The sequence below is a fragment of the Pelmatolapia mariae genome, linkage group LG20 (genome assembly GCF_036321145.2).
Source record: "Pelmatolapia mariae isolate MD_Pm_ZW linkage group LG20, Pm_UMD_F_2, whole genome shotgun sequence".
Taxonomy (NCBI): Eukaryota; Metazoa; Chordata; class Actinopteri; order Cichliformes; family Cichlidae; genus Pelmatolapia; species Pelmatolapia mariae.
This window is the reverse complement of record NC_086244.1, coordinates 6,713,533-6,734,412: the sequence shown is the minus strand read 5'-3', so window position 1 is coordinate 6,734,412 and position 20,880 is coordinate 6,713,533. Positions and strand designations below refer to the sequence as shown.

General features: G+C 43.3%; 3 protein-coding genes across 7 annotated transcripts in view; 2 read left to right on the top strand and 1 right to left on the bottom strand.

Annotated features, from left to right (window-relative positions):
- Positions 1-2,149, top strand: part of agap2 (ArfGAP with GTPase domain, ankyrin repeat and PH domain 2) — a 34,697-nt gene extending 32,548 nt beyond the window's left edge. For all 5 annotated transcript variants that reach the window (XM_063464652.1, XM_063464651.1, XM_063464649.1 and 2 more), the window contains one exon: positions 948-2,149. In XM_063464652.1, the coding sequence (XP_063320722.1) occupies positions 948-1,148 (201 nt within the window). In that variant the 3' untranslated portion in view covers positions 1,149-2,149. The remainder of the gene's footprint in view (positions 1-947) is intronic.
- Positions 2,150-4,185: 2,036 nt separating this feature from the next.
- On the top strand, positions 4,186-10,723 carry LOC134618609 (zinc finger and BTB domain-containing protein 39). Its single transcript, XM_063464080.1, has 4 exons — positions 4,186-4,285; positions 5,796-7,106; positions 7,322-7,675; positions 8,246-10,723. The coding sequence occupies exons 2-4, from the start codon at positions 5,829-5,831 to the stop codon at positions 9,221-9,223; spliced, it is 2,610 nt and encodes an 869-aa protein (XP_063320150.1). The 5' UTR covers positions 4,186-4,285; positions 5,796-5,828; the 3' UTR covers positions 9,224-10,723.
- A 1,780-nt stretch (positions 10,724-12,503) lies between these two features.
- On the bottom strand, positions 12,504-15,151 carry gpr182 (G protein-coupled receptor 182). Its single transcript, XM_063464372.1, has 2 exons — positions 15,006-15,151; positions 12,504-14,016 (listed from the first exon to the last, which is right to left on the bottom strand). The coding sequence occupies exon 2, from the start codon at positions 14,011-14,013 to the stop codon at positions 12,937-12,939; it is 1,077 nt and encodes a 358-aa protein (XP_063320442.1). The 5' UTR covers positions 14,014-14,016; positions 15,006-15,151; the 3' UTR covers positions 12,504-12,936.
- Positions 15,152-20,880: the final 5,729 nt, after the last annotated feature.

Genomic DNA, 20,880 nt, shown 5'->3' with positions numbered 1-20,880 from the left:
ACTCAGTGTTTGAGGGCTTTATAATAAGCACTCAGTGTGTCAGACTCTCCACAAAACCCACAGAGTCGACGTCTATAGTGAAGGATGTAGGAGCTGTAACTAGGCCAATAGATATCTGTCATCAAATATCTGACCAGACATGTGACATAGATAAGATTGCAATCAAGGAAAGCAAATGCAGGAGATATTCATCACTTTACAATAGTGTTTAGTAATGAAATCACATCCTGTGTGAACAGCTGACCCAAAACCTTCAATCAAAAAGAAAAAACTATGTGCGTGTAATTTCAGCCAAGCATCAGTGATGTTAAAACTGCAATTCTATCAAATTTAATGTAAAAGAACTGAAGCTGAAGAACACTGTCTCATTGCTAATCGCAGTATTGCCAGCTGGCTCTTCACTGAATGTGCTGACTTCAGTAACCTTCAAAAGAAATGATTACAGGCTGTTTTTAGTGCACCTGGACTCTGTGCTGGGATCTCCACAGTGTCCAGGTGGTATTTAATAAATATGCTCTACCCCCAGAGTTCTTCTGTAATGGAATAATTTTCCCTTACTAGACTGAGTCTGTGATAACAGACACTCAGCACACATTAAAACGAGCAAAGCAGTTTGAATAACAAATTAGTTTAAGAAAAACTAAATGTTGGTCCTGAGATCTGATGACCTGTCATCATAGACAACACTGAACGTCAGGGAAGCAAATTCTGAGAAATCAGTAATAAATCAAATTATGAATATGCTGGTTAGACTTATTTATCGCCTTAACTCTATATACTGTCTGTGCAAATCAAAGAAAATCTGTTCAACAGTAATAGAAGAGGAGCAGCACATAATTTTTTAGCTGCATGCTCCATTTCACTGCAAACTGTTCAATCATCTAATCAATATCTAATCAATAAACAGGCTTAAATATCATGTTCTGTCCTCTGCCTCTTCCCTGCAGTATGGAATCGATGTGAAAGCGAAAGATAACCAAGGCCAGACGGCCATGATGCTGGCCACGAAAAAAGGGAGCAAAAGCTGCATCGATATTTTGCTCCAGCACGGCTGCCCCAACGAGACGTCGCCCACCGCTGCCACGCCCATCCTCAGTCGCCGCTCCAGCACCGCCAGCCTGGGTCGGACCAGCTCCAGGAAACGGTAGCGTGGACTGAAAACGCTGCCGCAGAAAACATTTTTAATGTGTGGAAACAGGCAGAGCTGATCATGGAGAGGGGTGTAGTATAACGAAATGACAGCACTGGATATCATTAGTATAACGGATGAAAAACATTGTTTCTGAAGACTGAACAACATATCAAACCACTTAAAAAGCAATATTCATTCAATTTGTTGATTGCAGGCATATTGCTGAGTTATTGTGCCGTTGACCTCATTTCAAAATGACTCAAGTAGACCTGTAGCGGACTGCTTCTGTTTCACTTCCTCTGCAAGAAGTGCAATAATTCAGCTACGATGATGAAAAGCAACAAATTTTAGCGCAGAAGACTCAACTCAGTGCATCCAGAGGGTGATGCTTTTATTCAGACCTGCTGTGACTGGACCAAAACTGCTACTTTTTTTTTTCTTCCTTGGCTTAAACCAACAATATGTCATGGTGTTAGTTATGTGAGCCTGTCAGTTTGACTGTATAAACTGTTTTCCAGCAACGAATCAGCTGAGATTATTCTACTTAGACTAGAAAAATGAATGGTTTGGAGTATGACCTATGTCAGTGTTAGGACCACAGGTCCGAGATATGACGTTTTATTCTACTATAAATGTATCTAGACTACATGCTTAATGTTAAACTCTGTAACGAAGACACAACTGAAAAAACCAGACTGCATTTTGTAGTGATTTCTTACTGGTAGTTCTAAAAGCTTGTTTTGTTTTGTTTTCCATTGTCTTTTATAATTTCTTATTCTCTCACATGTCATAAAGCAGTAAGCGGATGGTTTTACAAGTATGTAAACATGTGGATAAAGTTTTATTTGGGATATCAAGAGCGAATACGTGAAGACTGTGACATAATTCACATTCATCTTACTGTTGTGTAGGTCGATCCCATGAGTTTACAGTGAAGCGGCCGAAGGTGAGTCATGTGAGTCCCTCATGAGCTAAAACAAATGGTTACCAGAATAAAGTAATAAACTTTTTTTTAAATAAGCGTAAAAAAAATGTTGTTTTTATTGTCTTTGTGTGTGGGCCTATCTGCTGCACAGTGTTTATTTGACTGTTTTTAGCAACATTTGGGTCAGAGTGGTATGTTCACCATATAGACTGTATATAAAGTCAAGTAGAGTTTTATTGTCAACCCAACAATATACAATTAAGTATACATTGGGACGAAATTTCGTCCTCCTGGATCAAAGGTGCAAATGGAAGAAATCATTTTGGGAGCCTCACCATGCATCTATTGATGGATCTATTATTTGTACCAGTGCTATACACTGAATAGATGCCTGCTAAAGAAGTGAATTATAAGGTATTTTGGACATTTCTATGCTTTCAACTTCGTGGGACCAGTTGGTTGTTCCACTATGACCAAGGCCACGTGCACAAAGCATGGTCCATAAAGATATGGTTGGATGAGTATGGTGTGGAAGAACCACCCACATCACGAACCTTTGGGATAGGCTAGAATAGAAATTGCAATTTAGGCTCTCTAGTTCAATATCAGTGCCTGACCTCACAAATACTCTTTTAGAAAGATTGGGAAATTATCCACACTCCCCTCCTGCGGTCAACAGCAGGAGTTCTGTGTTTTGTGGACTGGACAGTGGTCGGGGGCATAGGCCCTGTTAGTCTAAGCCTTGGTTGACAAATCTGGCTTAAGGAAAGTCCTCGCTCATTTAGAGCAGGTGTGGGGAACTCAGGCCTCAAGAGCCGGTGTCCTGCAGGTTTTAGATATCACCCTGGGCCAGCACACCTGAATCAAATGATTAGTTCATTACCAGGGCTCTGGAGAACTGCAAGACATGTTGAGGAGGTGATTTAGCCATTTAAATGAGCTGTGTTGGATCTAGGACAGATCTAAAACCTGCAGGACACTGGCCCTTAAGGCCTGGAGTTCCCCCACCCCTGCTTTAGAGTATCCAGCCTTCTTGGAGTCCTTGTGCTTATCGGTGCCCCTACCAGAAACTGTCCTGCTGTGAGATTTCAACACTTATGTGAGGTCACACAGCCAGCGGCGATTTGACGCCCCTGCACCTCCTGAATCTCCGTTGTTCCACGGAAGGAAAAAGCACCCCAGACCATTATGGCGCCTCTGCCACTGTGGCGCGCAGAAAACATCTCAGGTGGGGTCTGCTTGTCATGGCAGTAACTTTGGAAACCATCAGGATCATCAAGGTTCAATTTTTTCTCATCAGAGAATAAAACTTTCTTCCACCTTTCAATGTCCCATGTTTGGTGTTCTCTTGCAAAGTCCAAACGGTCAGTTCTGTGGCGTTCAAGGAGATGAGGTTTTGTTTTTTTTTTTGAAGCCCTTAAGTCTCAGATTATATCTGATTGTTGTGGGGCTGCAGTCAGCACCAGTAACGGCCTTAATTTGGGTCGGGGATCGTCCAGTGTCATGATGGACAGCCAATTGGATCCTCCGGCTCCGTGCTGGTGAAATTGTTTTGGGTCTTCCACTTAACTTTTTGTTCCATAACCCTCAGGATCATTTAAGAAATTCCAAATGACTGTCTTGCTGCGTCCCACCTCAGCAGCGATAGCGCGCTTATGCAGTTTAACAACCTGACCATGTTCAAAAAGGGAAAGGTTTTTTTTTTGCTTTCGCCATCAGACCGTCATGGCAGTGTGACTACCTGACAGAAAATGACAATGAATCCATATTTTTGCACAGATTGGCCTTTTAAAGGCATATGGTCTTAAACTTTTGATCAGCTGTCAAAACAGCCTGTTTCAGTTTAAGCGTTGTTTTCAATAAATTGCATGATTATGAAATTGAAATTGAAAAATGTTTTGTCTCACTCCCATTTCTTCTTGTTGCATGTTGAAGCTCTACTTGGAACCTTGTTAAGATCCAACCATGCAAAATATGATTTTTTTTGCCATTTTTCAAGTGGTCTCAAACTTGACGGGTGACGAATTCTCCTCCCTGCAGTGACGCCTCCGGCCTGCAGGGGGCAACGCCGCTCAGCTTTGTTGACATGCGTCACCAAACTGCGACGGATGGATGGACCATAAGAGCAAAGGCTTCTAAAATGTAGAATGAGTGCCTGAGCGGTGCAGACCGAGTGAAAACAAAAGGAAAAAGGGGATTTCTGAGCGCCAGCTGACACGTCTCAATGGGTGAGTGATGGTAACAGAAACGAGCGGGCCTGCGCTCACAGTAGGAGGATTATTTTTTTAATAAAACCTCTGGTTTGGGTGAGTAGAGTTACCATAATGTGTCTGGATTGTCTGCGATAGAGAAAAAAACGGTCTGGGATCCTCTAGCTTCTTTTTAAACTGCGGAAATTTAAGAGTAATTGTGCTTTAAACACAAAAAGCAGCAAAAACAACGCGTTAACATCCTTTTAAAAAAAAGAAAAAAAAGAAACGATAATTTACAGCATCTATTACTGCAGATCAGTTAGATCCTGCTTCTTCATACAAAAACATAAATGCTTAAAAAATAGAATCTACGGGGGTAAATTATCTTTTTATAATACCGCTGTTATTTATAAAAGTGAACCTATAGGGCGTTTCTTTATTTTCTGCCATGCATAAATGAATAACATACATAATGCTCCTGTTAAACACGGCCAAAGTTTCAAGCAATGAGAGTAATCCGTATCAGCTAAGAGCTCAGACTGCTATAAACAGTTAGAGAAAAAAAAAGTTATTTTAAACTATTTTTGGCTCTGTCATGTCAGGGAAAGGGTATCCTTAATATGGAGCTGTGGGCACAGAAGCCCCCCCCCCCCCATTTTCAGTTCAAACCTTCTGTTTGTAGTGAGTGGCCAATCAGAATAAGGTTTCTGTAACGAGGGAGGAGCTAAAATTCATTCTTTCAGACAGAGAGTCCAAGATAAAAGTCAGAATGGGAGATGCATACATGTTGAAATGTACTATGAATCATCCAACTAACTTCAGGTTTAACTTGATATGATGGTGGTTCACTTCTTATGTCACCATGGTAACTTTTGCTGCTCTGGAGCAGGTTGTGTTTAAGATAAGAGATCAACAGTAATAAAATCACAGCCTGTTGACAAACCAGTTCTCCAGAAACCATTGCTGAAAGATCCCTCAGACCTTTGTGTGCAGATGTGAAGTGTTTTTTTAACAGTGTCTGCTGCTTTAGACACTGCATGTGTTCATAACCCTCGGTCTGTTGGATCACAATGGGGGCGTTGTTCTTTATTTACCTGTTGCCATGGCGAATCGTGGTATCAGAGTGCAATTAATGGATTTCTTTCACTACTTCCTCATACAGCTTACCTCAGAGTGGACCGGAGAAGACTGAACCGATTCTAAATCTGAAAACTCAGAATTTAGTTTTAGACTGAGAGTTTGTTAAACCTGTTTTATAAAAACTGGAGTGAAAAACTGGTTGCCACATACTGGACTGCTTTTTGACAGCCACTTTGGTTCCTTTACATATTTTATCATGCAGTAACACATTTTATCTATATATTTAACAACTGGATTATCACGCTGCTTTTGTTGTTTGTTTGTGTTTTTTCACCGCGTCAGCGTATGAATACATTTTCATTAGTGATCCATCTACCACCAAAAGATGGATCACTAATCACTGAATATTAAAGAAGACATTTGTCCCCTGTCCTGCTCTGATGATTCTGCTTTTCCTTCCCTGCAGTTGGATTGTAATGCATTAGGAGCTGTGGCAGGGATGAGGATCCGGCTGCAGTGTCCCGGCCACGCTGCCAGCCTTCTCTCCGAGCTTAACCGTTGCCGCCAATCACGTCAGTACTGTGATGTGTTCCTGCAAGTTGGCAACCGGACATTCGCAGCCCACCGTGCAGTGCTGGCCTGCGCCGGGACGTACTTTCGCAACTTGTTCACCAGAACTCCCACCGCGTCCAGCACCGCCTTCTCTTTGGAGTTTATCTCCCCAGCTAACTTTGAGAAAGTGCTGACATTTGTCTACACCGGGGAGATAGTGACTGATCTCATAGATGTCGGGGTCCTGTACGAGCTGGCCGAGCGGCTCGGGGTCAGTGAACTGGTGAAGGCTTGTCATGCTACCTTCCCTGACCTGCAGGCTTCTGTGTCTGCAAACTGCAATGCCAGCAGTCCCGGTGATGTCACCCTGGACTTCAGCATGGTGGCCGCTCCACCCACAGTGGTTGCAGTTAGTGCAGCTTCTGTGCCGTCTGTGTGCTCCTCCGCCGCCTCCTGCTCCTCTCTGTCTTCATCGGCTGGCCCGTCTGCTGCCCCGACTCCTGCTGCTGCTCCCTCCCCTCTTTTCCAAATCAGGACGGGCAGGTCAGGCCGCGAAGTTCAGGCCGGGCCTCTGTCCCTGGACCTAAAGGCAGAAGATGTCCAGTCTCATATCGGCTACGGGCAGATGGGAGCAGATCATCAGTTACCAGGAGGACCGCCTTTAACCAGCAGCAGCAGCCTTTCCCTTCAGGCTGACAGCTTGCAGCCTGTGGGGCCTGTGCTCCAGCTGAAGACCGAGCACGGGCTGAACGATGGGGAGGCGGGAGGCTGCTGTGAGGACGGTGACACAGATGGTCAAATGGTTTCTGAGAGTGCGGGCGACTCTTTGTCTCGGAGCAGCAACCCTGTTACGTCTGAGTCTTGCTCCCTCCCTGACTCTTCAGCTCAGCTCGGCGCTGAAGCCTGCGCCCCGACATCATCTTCAGGAGAGTCTCCAGGCAGCCTTCAGGTGGCAGCGGTGGAAGGTGGCGTGGTCGACGTGCAGCGGGACAGCAGGCTGATGTTTGGGGAAGTGGAGGAAGGAGACACTGAGGAGGAGAGGGAGGCTCTGCAAGGTAATGGAGCAGTGGAGGGAACAGAGGAAGAGCAGTGGAGACAGTTGGCAGGAGAGATCATCGAGCTGAGCGATGATGAGAACTTCATGGAGGAGGGAGAGGAGGAGGACGAGGATGAAGATGACCTTGTGTGTGTGGAGAATGGAGATGGAGGGAATGCGAGTAGCCAGGTAATGTTTCTGTTTGTGAGCAGTACAGTAGTTTAGGTAAAAGGTCATTCTGTCAAATCGAATCAGCTGAAGTTCTGTAATGTTTGTATATCTAATGAAGCGACCAAAATTTGACATCATACTCTGAACGTTTTCTGAGCTACAGACCTTCAAAGGACACAGGGATGGGTCGTATTTTATTTCCACATAGGAAATAATGGTCTTTGCTCCTCCAGGTGACAGGAAGCACGGTGACATGTAAAGCTTGCACAGTGGCACTCCCAGCAGATCCAGCTGCCATCAGAAGACACGGTGAGACGCACCTGACGGAGCTGGGGCTCTGCAGGGTGTGCGGAGCCTCTTTTCCAGATCGTGCTGCGGGCATCGCCCACTCCTTCACCCATGTGGGAGTGCAGCTCTTCACCTGTGACATGTGCCACCTGCAGTTCTGCAGCCAAAAGAAACTGCTGCGGCACCACCGCCAGACAGCATCCAGTTACACCATCCCGCAGGGGGCGCTTACCAACAGCAGCCACAGCCAAGAGCTGCAGTGTGCTGTATGCACCAAATCCCTCAGCAAGGACTTCCAGGTTAGTGGATATTTATGGAGTGTTTTTGACGTAAGTCAGATGCTTTAAAAGATTGTTTGACACATAAATGGCTCCATATGTAACCAGACACTATTTAGTTATGATAAATGTGGACTTAGAAATTACAGCCATTTCTATCTCCATGAACTGAAATGAAGTCGGGCAGTTCATTAAAAAGCGGTTCTTTTGTTTTATTCACAAATTATTAAGATAAAAAGTCCCAAATGTGGCGTTGGCCTTTGTAAGCGCTTTCTGTGAGCCACAACATGCCGTCGAGCTCTCGGTTCATTAAACTGTGTCATGAATGCGCTCACTGTGGTTCACTTTAAGGTTAACTGAAGCATTTACTCTGTAAATAATGCAAGGACCAGGTGTGTCTAAGAAGCACAAAAGTGAGACTTGAGTTCACAGTGAAACCCACAGGAAGTCTGATGTTTGTATGAACAGTGCCTGAGAACCGGTTTGGTGGCAAACATGAGCAGGAAATAAGAATGAGGAGTCCCCCTGCTACACACCTGCTTCCTCAGTGAGGCTCCTCAACTTTTAGTTTTGTGTTTCTCTCCTCCTCAGACTCTCAAAGACCACCTGCTGATCCATGTGTGCCCCCAGAGCCTGAGCTGTGGCGTGTGTCACCTCCCCCAGCTGTCCCTGTGCTCCCTACTGTGGCACGCCCTCGCCCACCTCTCCCTGCCCGTCTTCACCTGCCCGCACTGCGCCCGCTGCTTTGTAGAGCGCGCCCTGCTGGACAGACACATGGCTGTGCACGCTGAGGAGGCGGCAGCTAAGGAGAGAGAGCAGTTGGCGCTGAGGGCTTACGGAGTCAAAGCAGATGGAGGTGGCAGTGGAGGAGGAGCGGAGGAGCTGCATTGCTTCCTGTGCCCGCAGACGTTTCGCTCGTCCTCGGCGTTTCAGTACCACCTCAGTCTGCACACCAGCGACTCCACGGGGAGCGGAGGAACCGCTGGCGGCCAGGGGTGGTTAGGGAAACGTAAAGCGGATCAGTCTCTGGAGTGCCCGCCGTCTTCCTGCTCCTCCTCCTCGTCACGGGACGTCAGCGGGCTCGTTAAAATGAGCAACTTCGGTTTGGGTTTGGGAATGGGCATCAGCATGTCGGACAAGTTTTTTCAAGGGCCGATGCACGGCTTATCCTCTGGAGTCCTGACGAACGGAAGCTCCAGTCAGGACAGCGTTGTCGGACCTGCAGGGGTGCGTGGGAAGTGGTACCGGTGTCGCTACTGTGGTAAACGTTTCGCTCACTCGGGGGAGTTCACCTACCACCTCCGTATCCACACCGGGGAGAAACCCTACCAGTGTAAAGTGTGTCTGCGCTTCTTCAGGGGGCGCTCCACCATGATCTGCCACCTGAAGACACACGCCGGCGCCCTGATGTACCGCTGCACCGTCTGCGGCCTTTACTTCTCCACGCTGAAGCTGGTGTCGTCACACATGGAGCTCCACAAGGACCACTTACCGCTGGACTTCAACATCGAGCAGACCTTCATGTACAATGATCACTCTAAAGAACCGCTGCCCACTGTGGACACCTGATCAGCTCCTCGTTTCCTCTCTGACGCCTCCTCTGTGTCTGGTTGTCGTGGACCACAAGCTGCTGATAGTAGACTAGAGCTTTAGCTAACCGATGCACCAACATATTGGCCTATCAACAGATAGGACATTTACTGATGACTCATGCACATCTGTCATGTTACATCAATTTAATGCCGGCTAACTGTTTAAAAAAAAAGTCCGAAGTGCTAGAAGTTTCCATTCTTGTTTTTATTAGGATTTTTTTCGTTTCCTGGCACAAGATAAATAACAAAACATCACCACGGTATCCAGCTTTGGCTGAAATATTATTATAAACACTGGTATTAGCCCAGTGCAGTGATTTTCTAATGTTTTTAGTTAATCACATAGTCTCTAAATTATTGTAAAAGATCTCAGTATTGCTTATTTTGTCCAGCTAACTTTCTCAAACGCACAAATGGAACCAGAACTACATAAGAACAAAATCTGAAAACTCTAAAACTAGCCATTACTATGGATTAAAGATGGATGATTCTCCCACTAAAGACCATTTGCACTGGTCAGATTCTTGACTGAGTCTGTTTAAAAAAAAAAAAAAAAAAAAAAGCATCATCAAAATGAGTGTGTTGTCTTAATATGTGATTGTAATTACAGTGTAATTACACTGCAATTACCTCATTGTAGCAAATTAGACAAACACAAAATATTTTCATAAATGTATTATTTTCTTTCCACAGTGTTTTAAAGCATTGATTCCCAAACAGAGAGCCGTACGAGTCACACTGAGGGGCACTTAGCAGGTTTTTGAGGGGCTCTGGGGTTTCATGTAATAATGACATCGCGATTTGAGCGGTGTCTTCTTTGTGTAAGTCCAAATTTTACTTTAATGAATTTAGAAAAAAAATTAGAAATTACAAATCGATAATAGAAAAACTGTCTGCACTAACACAACAACAACTAGTTAATTAAAAACTGTTCACTTAAGATGTATTTATGTAGCAGTAAGTGCCTTTTATTGTAAGGTAAAGACTTTTAAAATCTTAGTTAAAATAGCTGAACATAGTGCATGAAAAGGCTAAAATATGGTTGTATTAAATTAATAAATTATTAGTATATACAACTAAGATTATTTGAGGACGTCCTCACTAACTGACTGATAACTGTATAAAATGAATTTTTAACACTATTTAAACTTGACTAAAACCAAATGAACAGTTTTTGGAATATTATGGGTGTGTATGTAAGTTAGCACCCAGTACAGGTGTCCAGTCAGCACATAAATGAGTCTCCCCAACAACTTTAACAGAGAAGGATGCTACTTTGTTAATTAAAAGTCTAGGGAGATGATTCTTCCAGCTGTTTTACTCCCAAAGTCTTCCCGGCTACCTCACCCCCACTGGCCAACTCCATCCCCCCTTTCTCATTTCTTAGTTTCTACATCCTTGCATCCTCTCCTTCCGTCTGGTCCCTTCCACCAGAGATCCAAGCAGAGGAGAGAGGAGTCAAGGCAACAAGGATAAAGTCAGCTCTAATATATATATATATATATATATATATATATATATATATATATATATATATATATATATATATAATTTTTTTTAATATTTAGGGACACTTTTAATCATTCACAATATCAGTATGACAAGATATACCCTTTTTGAGCCGTAAAAGGCAGAAATTCCATCCCTCAGTGGCTTATCCAGGTCCAGGTTGCAGGTGCAGCACTCTAAGCAGATATACCCAGACTTCCCTGTTCTCAGCCGTCTCCTCCAGCTCATCCTGGGAGACACTGACGTGGAGGAGGAGTCCCTCCTTAATGACCAAGCTCCTCACTCAGACACCTGTTGGAAGCAGCCTATTTCAGTCATTAGCCAGAGCTTCTGGCCATAGATGTGGTTAGGAATGTAAAACTGTATGGTTGAAACCATCCCTGTGCAAACTGGAGGTTCATTGCTTGAAGCGAGTCATCGCAGTGATGCTCCTATGCTGACAGGCTCATTTCTGCAGGAGGATGCAACCCTGCTGCTTACAGCTGGTTTTTTGGGAGATCTTCCCCCCTTAAAAAGGCCTCCGAGAACTCTAGCATCAACCTGTCTTTTTTTTTTTTTGATATAGGCCAGAAAATAAATTTTAAAAGCTGGGAATCACTGTTTTAAAACACAAAATTAGTATTTTTATAGAATAGAAGTTAAAAAATAGAGATTATTTTTCACTTACATCTGATTATTTCTGTATCTGTTGATCGACTGAGCGTTTACCTGGATTTTTATAATGCGGTCGCCATATTTTTTTCTGTTAGATGCCGTTCAAACTGCAGGTTTGGTCTGTTTGAACTAAGATAAGAAGAAGCCACTTGGTGGCAGTGTATCCTGATGTTAGCAGGTGAAAGAAGGCAGCTGTATTATGCAGCAGATATTATCTACTGTAATATCAGGATAGGTTTTTGATGTCAGTGATTGTAATTACAGAGTAATTACACTGATTGCATATTGAAGTAGCATGCCATTTGTAGCATACTAATTCTTCCTATTTGCAGTCACAGTTTTAAAACACTACAATTTTATTTAGTCTGTTCTTATGGTGCATGTTTCACTCAGATAAAACACGAATCCACAGTAGAGAATATTTTTGTCTTTGAAACATAACAGTGTGCGTTTGAACTTAAAGAGACGAATTCCATTTTAAACACAAGCTACACTGACTTTTAGAGCGTGTGACGTATGTTGTGCTGTAGAAATGTGACATTGAAGTGCCCATTTACACATTTCTGTGCGATTTTTGTGTCTTACCTCATATTTATGACAGCAACTATTTATTATTTTTATGCCTTTCGTTGTCTATTTCTAAAGCTAAATATGAATGTTTTTTTTAATATTGTTTTTGAAATAAATGCCTCTAGGAAGACTGTTATCACCTCTGAATTATTGTTATTTTTTTATCTGTTGGATGAGCTGCTCCATCATCAGAAATTCAGTGATGAATCTGCAAAAATCTGCTTTGCCTGTTTCCAGCAGCTCAGACCTTTGCCCTTTCAAAGCCTGGTCTCTTCCTGCTATTGTGCCATTTGTGGACACACAGACCCCGCTTCTTATCATTTAACCTGTTGAACATGAAACATTCCAGAAACGGAAGTAAATGTAATAAAGATGTGCAGAAAGGACAAGCCATCTGCAAGAAAGGCAAATTTCCTTGTTAAAATAAACAAGTTTCCAAATGAGTGGCTGTGCTTTGTTATCATCAAATCAGCTTACAAAATCCAACTCAGCTTTTCCAGCTTGGATCGAAACAAGCAGCGTTTAAGGGAGTTTTATTGTTTTTTTGTTTTGTTTTGTTTTTTTACAGATATGACTACATCAGCATCCAGATAAATAAGCATTTAGTAACATTAAGCTTTGATTTTATGCCATAAAACAGTTACATTTTCACATTTGCATTTGTGTATACTGATATGAGGATTTCTCCTGTGGGGCACTGCAGCACATTTTGTTGACACGAATTCCTGGAACATTCACTGTGCCATGAGTTCCTGTGTGAGTTGAGCAGCTTTGCAGGAAGACATCAAACATTTCCTGCCCTCCTGGGTGTGAAACTCTGATCAGGTACATGCTTAACAAAACAGGAAGTGGACTATGAGAGGAAGGTATGAGCCCGATCGAAGCGACAGGGCTGAATTTAGTTCGGTCAAATATACCGCGACTGGAGCTTACTTGATCCTTAGCTCAGCTTCCTTCTTATGATCCAACATCAGAATGGCTGGTGCTGGCATTACTCAGCTTCTCCGGGTCTCTACCGCCCTCATTTGCAGTTTTGGCGTTGGCTCTGGGTCCCACCTGTTCTGCAGTCCCCTCTCTGGGAATGTAGTTCAACATGGTGTTGATCATGTTGTTCCGAAAGCTCTTGCTGAGGAAGTTGTAGAGGAAGGGGTTGGCAACACAGTGCAAAAGCGAAATGGTCTGCACCACGCTGAAAGAAAAGTAGAGCACTTCCACCGTGTTGCAGCTGAATACATGGGGATCAAGGTCGTCTATTATCATCAAGAACATGACCAAGTGGTAGGGAAGCCAGCACATTACAAACACAAGGGAGTATACGTGCACCAGCCAAACATCCCGTCGGTTCTGCACATCCGTCGCCCTGTTGGCTGCACGAGCGATCAGCACATTGCAGGTAATGATGACAGCAGCGGGGACCAGGAACTGGAAAACCAGGCACAAGAAAGACACAGTAACGAACCATTCGGTGTAGCTGTATTCAGGCAGCATGTAACAACCTGGCTCTTCCCACTCCAGAAGATCCACATGGACGTTCTCCAACAGAGCCAGAAACAAGGAGAGCCCCCAGAGGCCCGCACAGACCACCCACCGCTTCCGGCCTCCCGCAGGGAAGAAGCTTGACGATGACGGTCTTGACAGTGAGAAATAGCGTTCAAGGGTCATGAAGGCCAGGAAGAAGGAGCTGCTGTAGAAGTTGATCACGTAGATGAGGTGGGTGACCTTGCAGAGGAAGCGACCCCACAGCCAGACCTGGTCCATGGTCACCTCCATCATGAAGAAAGGAAGGATCACGATCACCATCAGGTCCGACAGGCTCACGTTGATGATGCAGAAGAGGACCGCATTGGAGGAATGCCTTCGGCGCCAGTTGACCCAGACGACCAGCGTGTTCTCCATCAGGCCCACCATGAAGATGAAAAGGTACATCAGGAAGAGGGCGATGCGCCGGGAGTTCGTGTTGAGCTGGAGGGTGCACTCGAAGACGAACCATGGCGTGCCGTTCAAGTAGTCAAGCGAGTGGTTGAAAATGGTCATGTTCTGGAGTGAAAAGCAAAGGAAAGCGTTTCATATCCTGACAGAGTTTAAATTTATTTTGAGGTTAATCTGATTATGTTTTAAGACGTTGCATAAGAGGGGCACAGGAGGAGGAGGAGGAGGTTTACTCAAAATGTTTTTGAGAGGTGAATACAAAAAGCCCAGCAGGTTATTAGAAAACTATTTCACAACCTACAGTGTTCAGTTCAGAGCAGGAGTGCCTCGCTTTGAGGTGAATGCAAGCATGGATTTGTTTAGAATTCAGATTTATAGCATGTTTTTCATTCACAACGCTCCACATATATAACTCTGCACATCTAAAACACAGACTGTTTCCATTCCAAGCATTCTTCTTTCTCACTAAGCTGTAAAGAGGTCAAAAACTCAGAAACACTCATGCTATGTACAATAAAAACCATGAAATAGATCTTTCTGCAAGAAGTGTTGCACAAGTTTTGACACCTTTAGATTTTATCCACCCCTCCATGCATCTTGGAGGAAGGTGAATTTGTCCACAGTACCTTTACTTTACTATTCTCATCCAAATCAGCCTCCCACATTTCCCCAAATTGCAACCTGAAACTACTGACAAGCTTGCCTTTACACCAACAGAAAATGCCCAATTGATAGCTTATTTTTCATGGAGATGATTTCAACAGATTCAACTGTGCACGTCTATAACAGTGAAAAAGAAAAAATGTGCTTTTCATTTCACACATTCTTCTATCTAAAAAAAACTCCAGAAACTTCCATAAGATGTAGAAATAAATCAACACAATCTGAAACACGCTGGTAAAGCATTATACAACAGAGTGTTGCTGGATCTCTGACCTCTTCAGACTTGCAAGTGTCAGATTTTGAAGCCTCTAATCTCTTCAAAATCACCTACACCTAAATGCAACCTAACCATTGACAAAGTGTTTCCCTTTAAGATCTAGACTAAAGGTAAAGTGGGGTTTAACAACCTTGAAAATTACTTAGTTTTCTCATACCTCAGTGGCGGTGGCAGCGTACACAGGAGCTGAATGGGGAAGGTCGCTCCTGAGACCTTATCGTCTTCTGGAGAATCTTTTGTGTGAAGTCTGCAGATGGGAGATGTGCCTTTTCAGCTCTGCTGCTCAGGACTATGTGGGCAATCGAACAGGAGTTTCTACCCTCCCATTTCCCATAAACAAACACACACACACACACACACACACACACACAGCTATGACATCCTCAGTGAATACTCAGTAGGACAACTGAAGTACAGGGACACCCACAAAGCTAAAACGAATGTAAACTGTAGTTAGTGTCATAAATACTGCTTTTTTAAAATATTAAACAGGCTTATTTTATGTTGAACAGAAATGTGTCTAATATAAACACATATTTAGGCCATTCTAGTGAAACAATAATTTAAATAAAAAATAATGTATTGTGCATGAATAGAGAAGTTATATAAGGAGGATTTCCAAAAGTAATTATTGCTAGAAATGTGCAATAATGAAACTCAAGTTTCTCAGTGACCCAAGTTCCCTTTGTAAAGTTCACGCCCTCGACAAATCATAGCTGTCTTCCATTCAAGTAAACCCATATAAGTATATATAAATGAGAATTAAATGTACAGTTTTAATCTGTTGATAGCTGATTGTTATTAAATTACATTAAAAAAACAGATTAAGCTGTGAATAATGCAAAGGTTCTACTAGTAGAATAAAAGTGGGTTCTATTAAACCCCTTTTAATTAAAGCTGGATGTCTGCACCTGAATCACATCGTGTCTGTCTGATTTGAGATCCACTGTGGTGGTGTACAGGGGCAAAATTGCAAAAAATAATGCATCATTGTTCAAATTTTATGGGCTTACCACTGCCAGTTTAAAGCTGTTCTGTAAGAGAGAATAACTGTAATTCTCCCCCTGAAGGGAGAACGTAATCGGTTCTGTTTGCTTGTCCGTCTGTCCAGCGTCCATAGTTTCTTTTTAGATATGTCTTTATGTTGTGTGATAGTAGATCGGATTAAGGTCAAGGTCGCACCAAATGTGAAAAAATCAATTAAAACTTTTTATTACCCCAAAATCTTTATAGATTGCTTTCAAACTTCACAACAATATACTAGGCCTCGGGGGATATGAGTACCCAGGTTGGCTAAGTATTTGACCTTGACCTTTATTGTTAGTACCCAAGGTCAAAGTTGACAGTGGGAAAAAAATGTCAAAAAGAACCATATGAAGATGCACGTAGAGAGCTGCACAACACGCTTTCTAATTTTTTTCAGTGAGACACAATGAAAATGAAATGATGCCATCAAGTTTTTACAGCTCATAGAAGCCAAAGATTTTGGCCAATTCTGCCCCAATTACATGGGTAAAGATAATAAAATACACAATTTTAGTATGTAATGCTTCAAGGCCATAGGTCAAAGGTCAGACATCAGCTGGCAGGTAGCATCTGGGTTACCTCGAATTTGATAAGCTGTCATAAGATAATAAAAATCATCATATATATGTTGTATTATACATAACAGTACTACAATGTTGCAGTAAAGTCTGGTTATTTTGCTACAGTAGACGAATGATGGTGCAATGTCGCAACTGATAATGTTTATAACATTTCAACATCTCCTTTATTTTCATGGTCTGGGATTCTGTGGTCTCATTTCAAGTTTTCCGTTTATTTTTGAGTTTTTAAGTCTGATTTTCTTTGTTAACTCTTCAAGTTTGGATTATTATTGTAGGTTGGGTTTTTGTTGACTTGTTTCTGGAATTATTCTTGTTTTGTTAGAATTGTTTTTGTGTCTAGTCTTCGTGCTTTCTTGTTGTCAAGTCCCTGTGTTTGTATTAGACGTTTGTTTCCCTGTTTGAATCCTTTCGGTTTCATTTTGTCAGTCATGTGTCTCATGTACTCCGGCTTCTTGTCTTCTTACCTTGATTAAGTTCAGGTGTGTTTTGCTTCCCATGCGTTTCCACTGCCCCTGATTAGTCTATTTGTGTGTATATGTATACATAGTCTCAATTTCCTTTTATCCTTCGTCTAAGCATTTATTTATCTTGCCTGTGTTTGTTCCTTTGTATGCATCATGTCATCAGTTTGGATTTTGTATTTTTTAGACTTCTTACAAACTTTAGACTCCTAACAAAGCTCAGATTTTTATTTACATGTCTGTCTGCAAGTCCTGCATCGTTTTATGCATTTGGAATAATGTTCTTCAACATAAAATTGTGAAGAATATGTCATCATACAGAATACATAATATAATCAAAAGAAATCTCTATGCACAAGAAACAAGGCCAAAAGTTAATATTGGATGCCTGTTATTTAAAATGGTCATGATTCGGTTTTTACCAGCTGGAAGGGAAGCAAGGCCGGAGCACTCAAGGTGGATTCAAGCTGCTCTGCCATGGTGTAGACCAGGGGTGTTAAACTCCAGTCCTCGAGGGCCGGTGTCCTGAAACTTTTCCATGTGTCCCTGCTGCAACACACCTGAATAAATTAGTAGTTCATAGCAGAACCTGACTGCATGCTGAGGTGGGAACCCCTAACCCTACTGAGGTAAATGTAAGGATTTAGAAAACCCTTCTAAAAGTAGTTTTATTGCACCATGTTCATTAAATCATGAGCTGCTGTGACATAAATCAAATGGGCGAAATGCCACCTCAGCATTCAGTCAAATTCTAGAGTTTTGCTAATGACCTGCTAATTTTATTCATGTGTGTTGTAGCAGGGACACATGGAAAAGTTTCAGGACATCGACCCTTGAGGACTGGAGTTTAACACCAGTGGTGTAGACAGAGAAATGGAATAACCCTAACCTTGAAGGAATGGCATGAGAATAGTGTTGTGGAGATGAAGAGGGTGTCAGACAAGAATGAGTTTAAAGCTAGAAACTGAAGGGTTACGTTAAATGTTGTCAGTCCCTGTGTCCCACAGGTTGGATGTCAGAAGTGAAAGAGAAATTCTGGAGTAAGTTGGATGAAGTGAGTGTCCAGAGGTAAGAGCGCACACTTCAATGTACATGTACATGAAGGGAACGGAGGTGGTGTTGGTTAGGTCTGATGTTAAGGAGAGAAATGCTGGAGGACAGATCGTACCAGGTTTCGCGAAAACCATGGAAATGGCTGTGGTGAAGACACGGAGTGGAGGCAGGGACACACAGATTGACTGAAGGCCTTGTGTATTGTGTATTTCAGCAAGACAATGCTAGACTACATGTAGAGCATACTTTTGTAGTAGAAGACTGCTGAACTGGCCTTCCAGCAATAAACAAAAAATACAACAAAGTCGAGCAGGCAGAATCCTTTTCAACAGCCTTGGCTTAAGTGGTTAAAGGGTTTGCACTGACTGAGTGATGGAGGGGGAGGATGCATTTGTTAGTTATCTCACATGATCCTGTAAGTATAACGCCAGTAAGAAGAATGCAGAAATAGTATAAACAGGCCCCACATAGCAGAGAACAATGCCAGGAAGCCGTACTCTGTGCTGCGATTTGCCAAGTGTAGTGCGAGGTGGGAGCCCTGGGCCACCCCAGCCTCACTGAGGAAGGGGGCTCTTTAATCTAGAGAAGCACACATCCTCATCATCACAACATTTCAACACTCTTAAAAGAGAGTTTGGCTTCATCTTTGTGGTTATGGATCAGGTGATTTAATGACTGAAGTACTGGGACAAAAGAAAGTTAAGATTGGTCTTGAGGGATGGTGGAGGACAGTGCACGGCTCCTGATGAGTGAGCCCGGATAAGCCCTGGCCTCACAGTTTGGGCTAAACCAAGGTCAGCAATATACGGAGAGAATGCAGGAACGTTTGTGTTGGCCACGATTCACACTGATTAATGGGATCTGTTCTCTGGACTCAACGTTCCTACTGTCTCTGGGGGTGGTCAGCAGTTTGTTGCTTACTGACCCTTCAACTGCTCCCTCTTTCTGTCTCAGTGCCCATCCTGTTGACTGGGCCCCCCTTCGGTTTTCTGGTGAAACAAGGAGGAACCAGTCAGCAGATTTGATCTCTGCTGATGAAACAGGAAGGAACTAGTCAGCAGAAACACATCTTTTGGAAACAGTGAGACAAAAAGCAGCCCCTGACCTTCATCACATTATCTAAGAACAGCTCTAATGTCAACACCTATGCTTTATCTGATTATTCTGACCTGCAAAATACTACTTACCCACTAACAAACTACCTCCAGGGTAACCATTTACTCGCACTGCTGGCAACTCTAATCCAAGACATTTTCACTTGCAGATTTATCACTTTATGTCTGCAAACGTTTGACTGTATAGCCCATATGCAACCTCATTTTTCTTAGGATGGTTACCGACTGAGTATTGTAAGATGATCACCTCAGCTGATAGGGCTTTTTCAGTGTTTTTCCCCATTATTTTGAGCTCCAAATACTTGTGCTTCAGCTTTAGTGAGTGAAATACTAGTATTTTATACACTTCTGGGTTCAACTGCCTACATGGTAGAGACCAAAACACCAACTATGAGCCTGAAAAATGGGCTTTATGTATATCTATATCCATCTCCCTCTCTCGCTCTGGATAACGTCGTAGTAACATTATACGCCTTTGGAACATCTTGAAGAGGATGTGGGACCTATGGAATCTTCAATATCCAACATCTAAACAATTAGTGGCCCAGCGTTCCAACATTCTGAAAAAAAGAACTGCTATCACAACTGAAGATTGATGATATACAACACAAATGCTACAGCAAAAGTGAGCCAAGACGTCAAAGTTTGACAGAAGGAGCGTTGAGTGTGACCTGAAAGATGGGATCACTGAGAAGCTGGAAACCTGGACCCTCCGTAGCCAGGTACCAAGACTACCCTCTGAAGGTCTACTAGATGATGTGAATGCAGCGTTACGGACAATCCCTACAGAGACCATCATGGGAACTAACCAGCTGATCTACACCACGGTAGCAGTGGTCACGGAGATGCTTGGCTACAAGATGAACAGCCAGCAGTTCCCTCCATGGAGAAGGAGCCAAGATCAAGGTAGCACGGAGGGAAGTCAGCCAATTATCAGAGCTGCAGAAAGGTGCGATGAAGAAAGGGGTGCCTAAGAAGTACAGCAAGCTGCCCATACGTAAGGCCTTGGAAACTGCCAAGCAAGCTATCACAGCTCATCTTGTACCCGGAAGGTTGCCGGTTCGATTCCCAGCTCTGTCTGTCTTGGTCGTTGTGTCCTTCACCCTACCGCCTACTGGTGATGGCCAGAGGGGCCGATGGCGCGATATGGCAGCCTCGCCTCTGTCAGTCTGCCCCAGGGCAGCTGTGGCTACAACTGTAGCTTGCCTCCGCCAGTGTGTGAATGTGAGAGTGAATGAATAGTGGAAAAGCGCTATATAAATGCAATCCATTATTAAATGGTTAAAGAATTAGAGATAGAAGGCAGGAGAATAAAACCAGCTGTACTCACTCCATCTCAAGCACTGATGTTAAGATTTTTACTGGGAGTAATCGAGGGCGGACAAGATTAGAAGGCCAGCTCAGGTTGAGCGGCTTGTAGACAAAGTTAGGAGCCAAGCTGAAGACAATTTGGACATATGTAGGAGGGATAGTGGATACACTGGTCAAAGGATGCTGACGATGGAGCTGCCAGGCAGGAGGAAAAGAGGAAGCCCACAGAGAAGATTCATAGATGTAGTGAAGGAGGGCATGCAAAGTGTTGGGTGTGACTGAAGAGGATGCTAGAGATGGGATGAGATGGCGGCAGATGATCTGCTGTGGCAACTCCTAAAAGGAGCAGCTGAAACAGTAGAACCTCAAATCTTTTCCCCCCTCATTTTATCACATTTTTATACATTTAGAAGTTGAGATAGTGAGCATACAGCTCTCCCCTCACCCACCAACCCCCACACACACCCACCAACACGCACGCACAC

What these genes read in the sequence shown, in the direction of transcription:
- LOC134618609 (XM_063464080.1), top strand. Translation starts at nt 5,829, where the DNA reads ATGAGGATCCGGCTGCAGTGTCCCGGCCACGCTGCCAGCCTTCTCTCC. An exon ending in GAGGGAATGCGAGTAGCCAG is followed by an intron (nt 7,107 to 7,321) that starts GTAATGTTTCTG and finishes TTGCTCCTCCAG; the next exon opens with GTGACAGGAAGCACGGTGAC. An exon ending in CCCTCAGCAAGGACTTCCAG is followed by an intron (nt 7,676 to 8,245) that starts GTTAGTGGATAT and finishes TCTCCTCCTCAG; the next exon opens with ACTCTCAAAGACCACCTGCT.
- gpr182 (XM_063464372.1), bottom strand. Translation starts at nt 14,013, where the DNA reads ATGACCATTTTCAACCACTCGCTTGACTACTTGAACGGCACGCCATGG.